The following is a 12,262-nucleotide window of genomic DNA, read 5'->3' as shown; positions in this document are numbered from 1 at the left end:
AAAAGTACCTTTCTGCTTCTTCATCTAAAACACATTTAATTTAAGATATACGATTCTTGTGATTAAAATAAATAATTTTCTCTCAAATTATTCACTTTTCCCAGAGAAACTTTTCTTGCTATAACAACATATTACTTCATCTTCTTATGTCATGAAACTTGTGTTATTACACAAAATCAACTCAAAAAATAACAGTTCAGACATATCTCATGAAAGCACTGTTCTTACTGGATCTGACACCAAATCCAGACAAAATGAAAGGTGTCTTGTTAAATTGGAATAATATCATTCTATCATAAAACATATCTTGAAGTAACAAGACACTGAGCATTATTATGTCATGTCAAAATGTTAATTAGATTACGTTAGACTAGACCTTTATAGTGTAAGTACAACTTTAACAGGCATAAAGGTAGAAAAAAGCAAGGTCAAGGCCATCAGCAGTGGTGATTTTGAAAATCATGACATCCTGCACTACAGGTGCACTAAATGACTAGACTACACCACAATTAAGAGACAGAATATACACAAAAAAATAACAATACTGAAAAATTTACTTTATGGTACCGATGCAATTACAATGAGCTGAGAGGAATAAACACATGGCCGTTCACTGTAATGAAAGAAGGAGATTTAGTGTCTGGACAACCACAGAGTTCTATGAGAAAATAAGCAAACTCAGGCCTTTTCCACACACAATAGCTGTTAGTAGGATAGTGTGTGTTGTTGATTTCATTTTTCATGGGATTTGTTGATTTTCTTGTTACAAAAAAACAGATGCGACATCTACTGCACAGAGCAATAGGTGGGGTGATCAGAGGTATCTTACAGTAGCAGGCAGATGACTGGTTGGCTGCAGATTGATGGCCGACATGGAGATGTCTTCAGGCTCTGTCTGAGTCTGAACAGTACGCACATAAACACAGCCATTTAGTTAAAAATATCTTTTGTACTGTCACAGTAGAGAAACTTCTAATTGGGATTTGAACACAGACCTTTCAGATAAAGGATCTCTCTCAAAAGCACATAATTTTCCTCCGATAGTCCCCAGCTTATGCCAGTAACAATTACGTGTGCCAAGAGCAACGGGATTAGCATTAACATTGAAAATCATTAATGGTTTTCATGATACCCATCGTGTTATGAAAAGTAATCAAAATTCATTCTTAAAGGTTAAAAAAAGGTTAAATATTTTGGGAAAGAGGTTTATTACTCTCTTGCTGAGAATTAGATGAGAAGATCGACACCACTATCATATCTGTCTGTTGGATATGAAGCTACAGCCAGTAGCCAGTAAGCTTAGCTTAGCATAGACTTGAAAGAGGTCTGTCCAAAAGGTAATAAAACCCTATGACAAGCACCTCTAAAGCTGGAGTCTTTTCATCCAGTCTTTCTTGTGATTATGACCCATATTTACATTTATTGTTAGGTCTCTAGTGGCCTATGAAGGTAGCAAAGGAGGAAGTCAGGTGATGCATTATAAAGAGCAAGAAATTCCGTGTAAGGAGGTTGTTGTTGGTGGATGGGTGAAACAAATGCAGGACTTTCACACAGGAGACCAATGTTTGAGTCAAGTGTTCAGTGACCTCTTTAAAGACCTCTGACATATAGCAATTATAAGTCGCTTTGGATAGAAATGTCTGCTAAATTAAAAGTAAAGTCACTTATTTTAACCCAAACCACAAAGTTTTCCTAATAACCAAGTATTGTTTTTTGCCTAACCTAAACATATGTGTTACCATGTGTTTAACATTGTGACTTCTGTAAACTGACTTACGGTCCGGTGACAAACTGAGACTTAAGTCATGGGCACGGCCAACACACTGTCCAGCACATAATCCCCACTAAATTCCAGAACTTTTGACAATCATACACTTTAAACAAACAATGTGTTAATAAATTAGCTTTAGAGGTGCTGATAGACAGATTGTGTTACCTAAAGACAGAAAGAGTCTAGCTGTTTCCTGCCTGTAGCTTCATATTTAGTGTACAGACGTGCAAGTGGCAACTCTTCTCATCTAACTCGCCGCAAGAAAGACTATGAGCACATTTCCCAAAATGTCAAACTATTTCTTTAAGTCTAAAAGTATCAGGTATTGTAAGTACTTCAGAGTTACCCTACAGGTACAAACATTTGTTTCTGTAATATTGTAATTAATTTAAAAAAAAAAATTTAATAAAAATGGACAAAAAAGGAAATATGCCAAAGTCAAAATTATACTAATCACATACGGAAATTGTAGGTAAAAGTACATTTTTATGTTATTTTGTCTTTTACACCACTGGTTGAAAATTGGTAAACACAGATTACAGAAAAAAGTAAAAAGTATACAATCTGCTCTGTGCAGTGATGAAAGCAGAAGGAGGTCAGATACTCCTAAACAATCAGTCATCTTCGTCTGCCAACAAGTGCAATATGTTGAAACATGGGGTCACATCATGCAAGCTGTGGATTAAGTATGAAAGACTCAGATTATTGGATTAGTCTTTGGACCCTCTGTAATGCAGTCCTCATTGAATCTGACCTGCATGGCAGTGCTTCTGTATGTGTGTGTTTGCATATGTGCGGACATGTGGGTTGATGGTGAATTTTTCTGTGAACTAAGATGATTACAGAGAAACGGAAATGCTCCATATACTGGATGCCCCACATAGAATGACCTGTCACTCTCCATTGGCCTTACAGCACAATGCTTAGGAATGTTGCAATCGCCAAGAAGCACCATTCAGATAAAAAGTGCCGGGTTTTGGCCAAGCCTCATTATGAAGATGTGTTAAAATGCTAACAATTACATTTCAAGCAAATAAAAAAGAAATGTTTTCTTTGTGTTTGTTGTGTCTTCTTTTAAAATGCCATAATCTAACATAATGCTCATCAATTTGATGCTGTTCACTATATAATATAAAAGGAAAATTTACTTTTTTTATAACCTCTGATCTTTCCTGTTGGCTGTCCACAATAAATGCACCAACTTCATTGCTGAGACTCTACAGTCCACAATTTAACATATTAAACCGTAATGTCAAAGTGAAAATGAGTTCATTCAAGCCACACCAGCTGGTGATTGAGCCAGTGATTGTGAAGCAAGACTGAAACAGCTGATACCTATTAGCTGATAAAAGCGAGAATTCAATGCCAGTCTAAACTAAATCTATACTCTAAATATCTCCAGAAGTGCTGAGTCAAAAGGTTTCTGGACCTGCTTTTGATCCTTCAAAATGTTTAATCTCTCATCCTAAATACCTATCTGACATTTAAAGTTAGAAATGTACAACATAAGCCAGGCTCCAATACTCACTGTAATTTGTGAGAGGAGATATATGGCCGGGTCAGTGGCGATGTGGGTGGCAGTTCTCTCAAACTCTCTTGTGTTGTGGCCTCTCACCTTTGACCTCTGGCTGGCATGACGCACCTGTTTGACATCACTGGACAATTGACGACTGGCAGGAATCTGAGATGAGCAATCCTCCTCCGTGTCTGAGAAGCGAGCCTGAGAAGACACACAGACGAAATCACAAACACACAAGACTAAAATCAGCAACTCGTAATTCAAAGTATTTGTAATAGGAAGTGTAAGACATAGACATACCATATTAGATATGAGATACACTCACTGATTCGCTGTCAGAAAGGGAGGAGTTGTGCGGTCTGCTGGGGCATTTGCTCTCTGATTGGCTGGTGAGGGTTGATCGGCGGGTGGACTGGAGACTGCTGCTGCTGAAACGGTCTCTTCCAGTAACGCACAGCAATACCCCGAGGTAGGGAATGTACTTGGTGAGTGCTGACCTGAGAGAGAGATAGAAAGAAATATTAAAATCCAAATGAACAAATTTATTATATGATAGTAAAGCGTAGGGACCTCTGACAACCCTGAATGCCAAGCTGAATTAGGCCAATTAGGGTTTAAAAAAAGAATAAACAAATTATATAAATACATTAAAGCCAGTGACCCCAGCAGCTACATTACATTTGCTCTGTGTTGCCAAGAGGAATAATTATTCATAGTAATTTATAGTTCAGTCAGGACAACTTTAATCAAAAATACTGATGTTTGCTCTGTAGTAAGTTATGTTTGACAGTATGGCTCTGTTCTGGGATATCCCTGCCCTTCCACGTGCCTACGTGGAAAGCCCCAAGGTACAGAACAGAGCAGGCATCTATAACAACAGAAATAATATTATTAATCAGACAGCCTGAAAGGAGGAGCTGGGGTAGCAGTGGGAAACAAGTTGCTTGCAGAGAAAGCAGCAAGGGTAGACAGGCTAAAGCAGCTTAAATAAGGCGCCTTTTATGGAATTTACCAATGAATGCCATGAGGGGAATCAGCTGAGCTGCTAGCTGATGTGGCTGGCTTTGAGATGGGCTGCAATCAGCTGATGTGCTGGGATTGTGAGCTGAGCTTGACTTTGTTGTCTGCCTGAAATTACGATATGCTTGATTTGTGCATTCAGTGGTTTGTGGTAGTGCTACACATAGACACCATATACACTGTTGACAGATGTTTCCACAGGGAGAGTATATTAAATTCTATGACAGCTACAGAAACCATGAGGCGACCACAAGAACTTTGAGTGTCAGCATGGGCTGCTTGTGATTTCTCCCACAAGATTCTGAGATTGTAAGAAGACTATATGAAGCCACTAGAGGGAAAGTGCTGTAATTGGCTGGCTTTCAGAAACACACATCTAACAAAGCCTTTTCACATGCAAACCCTCTGCACGCTGCAATCGTTGCTCTCCATCAAGTGAATCAATTAGTGTCAAAAATACACCCATTAGAACAGTACGTTGCCTCAGCACTGCCCTCACACAACCTAGGCCAAGGAAATTAAAGCCAAAGAAAAAGAAAAGTACACCACCCACCAGCGACTTTACATTAGGCCATACCAGATGGAATTGTGCAGACGATTTGGAGTATTTGGACTGACTTGTGAATGAAAAAAAGCACATCCAGAAATTCAGTTTTTGCTTGACATTGCTATTCATTCCTATTTTAAGATACATACTGTAATTTTATTATTGAGGCAAGGTAAAAGACTTCTATGCATTCATATTTATTGCGGTTAGCAAACTACTGTTTGTCTGTTCTGGTGGTGGCGAACAGTTCGGCTGTTGGGCTGGCAGGGACAAGCTGATAAGGCTGGCCCTTCAGTACCCCAGTAATAGAGTTTGGTAGAGAAGCCTCTCTGTGCATGCCATACTCATTTTCTATGATTGCCTGAGGGGCCCTTTGGTGTTGGCCCCATGACTGGTATCACCCATCTCACTGTACAAATCTGCCATTCACTGGTGAAGTCAATTAATACGTATTTGTCTTAATTTTTAATTGTTGTGCTGGTTAGTATTCCAGTGAGTGCATTGCTAATGTAACAGCAAACCTGTACCAATAATTGAAATTTAAAGCATGAATTGTGTGAATAATTTGTTAAAAGCTAAAAAAGTTTAGCACTTGCCATTGGAAATGAAGCTGGAGATTATCTTAAAGAGAAAAATGGACCACACAAACCTACTGATATCATCTTCACTTAAGCAGTAATGAACAAAAACTGTGTCTTTAGAAAACATGGCTAACTGTTAGCACTTTGCATATTTTATATTTTATATATTTGCATATATAGCATATTTCACACAAAGGAGACGGTAATGAAGACTGTATTAGCCCGGCAGTTGGAAATCTCAAGAGCCACATGAACCAGCTGTGGGGCGAGCAGATGTTATCAAGATGCACAAAACAGTGTAAAGCGGAGTAAAACAACACATTGGCGGTTATGAAGGAGGCGTGCAATAGGTTTTTGCAAAAATGACTATTTGATTTCAGTTGCTTTTCCTTGCACATAGCTTTAGTGAGCTGTAAACATATGGTCCATTGTGAACAAGGCAAAACACAACTGAGCCACTGCACCAATGCACTGTTTCTGTTGAGGTCAATACATGACAGCAACCTGTAGCCAGCTTTCTCAGAAATTTTTTCACACTGAAAAGGATTATGATATTTACACGCAACACAGTGGGACAGGGAAGGATGAACACCTTTGCCATGTAATCAATTGAAAATGAATTCATTAATGGACAACAGCAAAGTTATTGAGATGTTTTCACGCAGGAAAGAATATAGAGCAACCTTTGGTTTCAAGAAATAATGTGAATAATTTTCCTGTTGCATTTGTATTATATTTTTAATTGACCTCTCTTTTAGTTAGTCTGGTTTATCAACTTGGCATATGTTTAAGTTTTAGAATTGTAAAAAGGTCCAAATGGGATCCAGCTCTTGTAATACTGACTTCATCCCGCCCTTGGGCTACTACTTTTAATATTCTCTCTCTCTCTCTCTCTCTGAGTTTATTAGTTCATAACATTCCTGTCGTTTTTTTAGTCATCTATTTTAGTCACTGTTGAATTAAAATTGGAACCACAAACTGGAATTGACATTAATTGGTTTTATATTAGAGTGTCAAACTACTATGTCAGATGATGCCTGGTAAAATCAAAGATGATGTGCCTTGATCCACCAACATTTCTGTGTCAAAAACGTCACTGACACTAACTACTGGTCTACTACAACAAATTCTGAAAATAATCTTCCGTTGTATTTAGTGCTGATCAGACAAGACAGATTATTTGCCATTGTGAGCAACCAGAACCATTAATTGAATATGTACAGAGTGACCATACCCTAGAGCCTTGAGGTGGGTAGACACAGACAAACCTGACAACACAGAGAAAACAGAGCCAGTTCTGCCATCAACAAGTAGAGAAAGAGCAAAACCAAAATTTGAAACACTCTTAGACCAAATAACATTTTACTTGGGGAGAAAACAGATATTGCCATGGAAGCAGCAAAATATATGAAAGCATTTCACATCCCGAGGTAAAACTGGAGGAATAACAAATGAAGCTGAGCTACTTCAAAAATTTCCTCCTGTTTTGTTGACAATTGTATCTCTCATTGTATCATGTTTTTTAAATATTTTTGTTTATTTGTTTGCAAAGTCTTTTGTTTTTCCTTATCTTTATAATACACTGTATAGTATAGTAAAGAGTACAAATTATTAGTATTACTTACATTGCAAACCCAATGCAACCTGCAATACTGTACTTTATGCAAATATATGCAAAGAAGGTAAACTTGAATTTCAGAGAGAGCGAGGGAGAAAGAGTATAGCTGGGTCTCCAATAAAAGCCTGTGGAAATGATAAATTAAAGTATGTTATTTCCATCACATTAATCTGCTGTTAATGAAACTACTAACACTTGCATTATTGTGTGCATTGTACCTGTATTTGGGGTGTGTTATGGCATATACAATGGGGTTGTAGATAGCAGATGCTTTGGCGATCACAGCAGGAACAGAGTTCATATATGGAGTCAACATGTGAGCGTACCTGAGAGAGTCAGAAGAGAGGAGAGTGGGGACAGATGTTGGCAAGAGGGAGAAAAATGAGAGAAGGGAATTAGACATATTCATGTGACAAGAGCAGTGGTGGGTGTGTAGAGACACAGGGGTGAGGCTCACAGTCGCACTCACTTTCAATGTTGGATGTTGTTGTTTAAAGATCACATAAAATGTGCACTTGAAATGCAAACAGTGTATTTTTACTGATTTTATGCTACAGTATTAAGCGTAGCGTTGCTGATTTTTAGCTGTCACTTGGGGGCAGCAAAAACAAGCTGTAAACACAACATTGACATATATTGATCTTATAAAGTTGATACGGTGAACTCGTTCGTTGCCTATTTACACATCCAGCAGTTATGAAGCAACATTATCTTTCATTTGGAGGTATGTTTCTGTTCTCCAGTAATAAACAAAAACTGTGTCTTTAGAAAACGTGGCTAACAGTTAGCACTTTAATATTTCACACAAAGGAGACGTATTCACTCTTTTGGTGCTGAGTAGTGTACAGTGGAGTTTGCTGCTGAAAACAAAGCTATGAGAGAGAGGCCAGGGGGTAGAGCGGTCATGCACTTATCATAAGGTCAGTAGTTCGATCCCTGGCTCCCTCAGTCTGCATGTCAATGTGTCATTGGGCAATATACTAAACCCTTGCTCCATCGGTGTGTGGATGTGTATGAATTTGTTGCCATTCCTGATGGCAGTTGGCACCTTAGCCTCTGCCGTACAGTGTGTGAATGTGATGAATTGTAAAAGTGCTCTGAGTGGTCTGAAAGACTGAAAAGGTGCTATACAAGTACAGACCATTTACCATAAAGCTCCATATAGTTGAGGGGAGCTGTAGATTCATGTGAAAATTCTTTGTAAGTTCATCACTCCGAGCAACTCCTTTCACATCGTCACATTGTTTTCACATTGTCATTTGATACATTGTTATTATAAAAATGTTGATTATGTTTAACTAAAATCTGTTCTTTGATTTCAAGTTCATGCATATGTTTGTTATGATGGGGATTAGCTCTCCCAAAATCCTCATTGCTGCCCAGATAGTTTGAGAGCTCCCCTAAAGAGCAGAAACATTTATGCCAAATCTATCTGTATAACTATTTGCTGTAAATGTGTCTGAATCACAATTAATGTCCCATCTTTCAGGCAGCAAGTAGTTTCATTTTATGCCAATATAACTAGTATCAACTTGCAGAGCCTTAAAGTAATATTTATTGGTACATTATATATATAATATATTAGATCTTTGTCTTGCTTTATAATGAAAAAACCCTGGATGTTCTCTCATATATCCATTGCTAAACCTGCTGCCACCACAACCCCTGTCTGGTTAAAATGGTGATAGATGAATAGATGAGCTTAAACTACCTGTACTGCTTTACTATTATGAACTACATCCCCCCAAAATATAGCGCTTCATTATTATGGGGATGCTTTGAATCACTAGATTAAAGAAAATATCTCTTTAGCGGTCTTTAACAAAGTACACACACCTACCCAGCGAATGCAGTGAGGGCTGCACAGGAGTAAGGGGCCCAGGAGATGACATATAGTAGGATGACAATAAGTGCGATCTTGGCCATCTTCCACTCACTCTTCATCTTACGGAATCTCTTGGCAGAGTTTCTTGTTCCCTCACATTTGATCTTTGTTATCGCTCTGTCAAACACAGAGACACTCAACATGGTTATGAAAGCTTATATTTGTCAGGGGTTTTATTGTATTTTTCTTTTAGTTAATTTATTTTGACGTCTAAGTTAATTGATGTAGTCGTGTATTGTACTCGTCGTGTACACACAAAATTCACCAATCACCAACACTGACAGTACTGCCAGGATAGGCAGTATTATCGTTCAGGTCGAGTGAGACATCAGTGGAATAGATAAACTCTGACAAAGTTGTTAATCAGCAAGACATCAATATCATCACACTTGTACCAACCGTGTTGTGTGTCGGATGGCTCTGAAGATGCAGCAGTAGCTAAAGATGATGATGGCGAGAGGGATGAAGAAGACAAAGGTAAAGAGCAGCATGGTGTAGGAGCGGACAGAAGGGGTAAATGTCATGTAGTCCCAGGAACAAGACGTCATCAGACCCTCTGGGACATAGGCACCTGTGAGAGAAAATAAACACTTTAGTTGTTGCTTCCCACGAGTTCCTATTTTTCTGTTGGTTTCTGCATTGAATAACTTCCAGCTTCTTCCCTATCTGAAAGTTGAACTACATGCATTTGTAATATCTTGGCAACTGTACATGCAGTATGCGGTGTCCTTACGATAACCTGTAGTAAAATTGTTGAATTTCACATTGTACCTCATTTGACATTCCAGTTCTCAGGGGATGTTAGGGCTGCTGTACTGAGGCTCCATCTACTGATAAATTTTGAAAAAAAAACACCTTTCCAACGGTGGAGAGACCTCTGAGAGTTGAAAGGCATCAAGATGGATGCCGAGGTTTTTCTATTTCTACTTAAAAGGTGAGTAGCGTTAGTGTTGCTAATGTTTTGTCTGTTGTTGTGTTAGTAGCAGGAGAGCTGTGAGTATTGCTGTCAGGAGCTGGTGTGCTGGCAAGACAAGACAAACCGACAATGTCGTACTCAAGCATTGATAATACTTTAAGCACCTAAATCTGATTGTTTGATGAAAACTCTATTATGTAGTATTATCTGTCAAGCTGTAAAATCCATCAGAGAAAGCTGTTGGAGCGCTCTCTCCAGACCACACCACTTCTTCTATAAATTTCACACAAAGTCCACAAAATTACACACCCACATAAAGAGACACTACAATCTGTCTTTGTGTAAACATTTGAACAAAACTAAGCATACACTTACATACATAACAACAGCAGACTTTAAAACACTGTATCTCCCTTTCTCCAGACACGAAAGGAAGCCCTAAGTCACTTTTATTACATGATGTGTAAAGTTGTTGTGGGGGTGGGGGCTCCAAACCCCAAAAGAATGTTTAGTGGAAATTGCTACTGCAACATGGTCAATGCAGAGTGACAGAACTTTGACAGGGGCTCCCAGTATGTGTATCCAAAAGACATGTTGTTTCTATTTGAATACATATACAATATGTCTGACATTCTAAACTTCCGTCTGTTCAGCAAACCTTGTGTTTTTGTCCTGTGATAATTTAAGTCCTTTTTGGACAGACACCTAGTAGTAAGTGTCAGAGCTGTTTCCTGTTATGTTGTTTCAACAGTTCAATAAGCGTTCACAGCGTACTGAACTGATTGTATTTGTTGTTATGTCTAAGTAACTTAATTTAATTACCAACTCTGTGGCATCTGCCTTCTGACAAGGTCATAGTAGGTAAGGCCCGCCCGATTGAAAATCGATAGCTACTAAAATTGACTACCTGTGACCGTGACAGCAGTCAGAGTAAAGTGTGACGTGCAAGAAGTATAGAGAATTAACCTAATGGAGGCTGCTTGTTAACACCAACATATAGTCTGTTACAAAAAGTAAGACTTCACAACCTCATCATGACTTATTTTTGGGCTGTTGTAATGTCAGCTACAGGTAAGCATGAGGTGATCTGCCTTCTGATAACTGATTTAAATGTATTTGGCAGCTTGACAAAAGGCAAAGTCTGATCTATTTGAGATAGCAGTAACTTTCATCAGGAATTTGACATGCAGACACAAAACAAAAACAGTGAGATCGAAGTTATGAGACAGAGCTCAACAAATCCCTCAGAGGAATCACACTGATCAATAATGACTCTGTTTCTAGGTATCTGAGTGCAGTTGTACTCACTCCAGCCAAAGAAGGGGGGTAGGCTCCAGCCCATGGAGTAGAACCAGGCAGCACCCACGATGCTCAGGGCTTTCCTGCGAGACATCTCCCCCAAGGAGGCCAGAGGCCTGGTGATCACCATGTACCGGTCCACCGCAATCACCATTAGTGTAATCATGCTACAGATACCAAACAGTGCTCCGCAGAATGCATATACCTCACAACCTGCACCAGGAGAGGTAAAGGAGGGACAAAGAAGCAGTAGAGGGGAAGAAAAAATATGTTTGATATCCGGATAAATGCATTTCTGGCAGTAGATCCTGCAGCTGGGAAAGTCTACAGTTGAAAGTATTGTGTGATAGATGAAAAGAGCTGAAAGGCTGAAAACAGCCAGAACTAATGATAATACAGTTACATTAACCTAAGTTTGGAAACAAATGTTTGTACCCATAGTCTTTTTTTCCTTTTACATTTTAGCCATGCTAGCCACATAGCTTGAGGAATGGTTGATGACTTGATTCTGTCATGGTTTTGTGGTTATTTCCTGTTTTATTTTGTTAAACCCTTCCTCTTGTGTCTGTGCTTACTTAACTCCTCGTCTCTCTGTTTTTTGCTTACAGTCTATGGTTTTTCCTTGTTTATTGATTTGTTCTGTAAACTTCCACCTTTATTTTGTTACTTATGTCTCCTCTCGTTTCTGTTCACTTCACTTCCTGCTCTTGTGTTTTCCTGCTTGTTGCACCTGTGCCTTGTTAATCACCTCCCTCTTGTATATTTAAGTGTGTGTCTTCCCATTGTCTGTTGTAGGATATATAAGTTTTCTTAATAAACAGTAGGAGCTTTCACACTGCCTTATTTTCTGGGATTATAACAACAATATTCCAGCTCGCTGCGCTGTATGAAAGGTACGGGGGAGGGGGGTCAGATTTGAGCCGGGAATGTTGGTAGTAACAGAGACGGAACAATGTATGTGGAAAAAGCCATGGAAAAGGTGTGGCGTTTCAATGCTGTTGTCTTACAAGTCATGGTCTTTTTTTTCACGGTCTAACCCTGAGAGCCGGATCACTGTGTGAAAGGACACATGGCTGTTGGATTATGGCGACAATATTTTGTTCAGT

The 12,262-nt window shown here is 38.9% G+C and overlaps 1 protein-coding gene across 1 annotated transcript; it reads right to left on the bottom strand.

Moving 5' to 3' along the window:
• Window positions 1-752: 752 nt before the first annotated feature.
• LOC119900068 (melanopsin-A-like) lies at window positions 753-11,561 on the bottom strand. Its single transcript, XM_038714845.1, has 7 exons — window positions 11,166-11,561; window positions 9,341-9,512; window positions 8,897-9,058; window positions 7,275-7,382; window positions 3,616-3,787; window positions 3,300-3,491; window positions 753-901 (listed from the first exon to the last, which is right to left on the bottom strand). The coding sequence occupies exons 1-7, from the start codon at window positions 11,320-11,322 to the stop codon at window positions 815-817; spliced, it is 1,050 nt and encodes a 349-aa protein (XP_038570773.1). The 5' UTR covers window positions 11,323-11,561; the 3' UTR covers window positions 753-814.
• Window positions 11,562-12,262: the final 701 nt, after the last annotated feature.

This window comes from Micropterus salmoides, unplaced genomic scaffold, assembly GCF_014851395.1.
Source record: "Micropterus salmoides isolate LMB-PRFRI ecotype aquatic unplaced genomic scaffold, ASM1485139v1 Ms_hic_scaffold_1216, whole genome shotgun sequence".
Taxonomy (NCBI): domain Eukaryota; kingdom Metazoa; phylum Chordata; class Actinopteri; order Centrarchiformes; family Centrarchidae; genus Micropterus; species Micropterus salmoides.
Note: the sequence above shows the minus strand (reverse complement) of the source record. Positions and strands in the feature narration are given on the sequence as shown.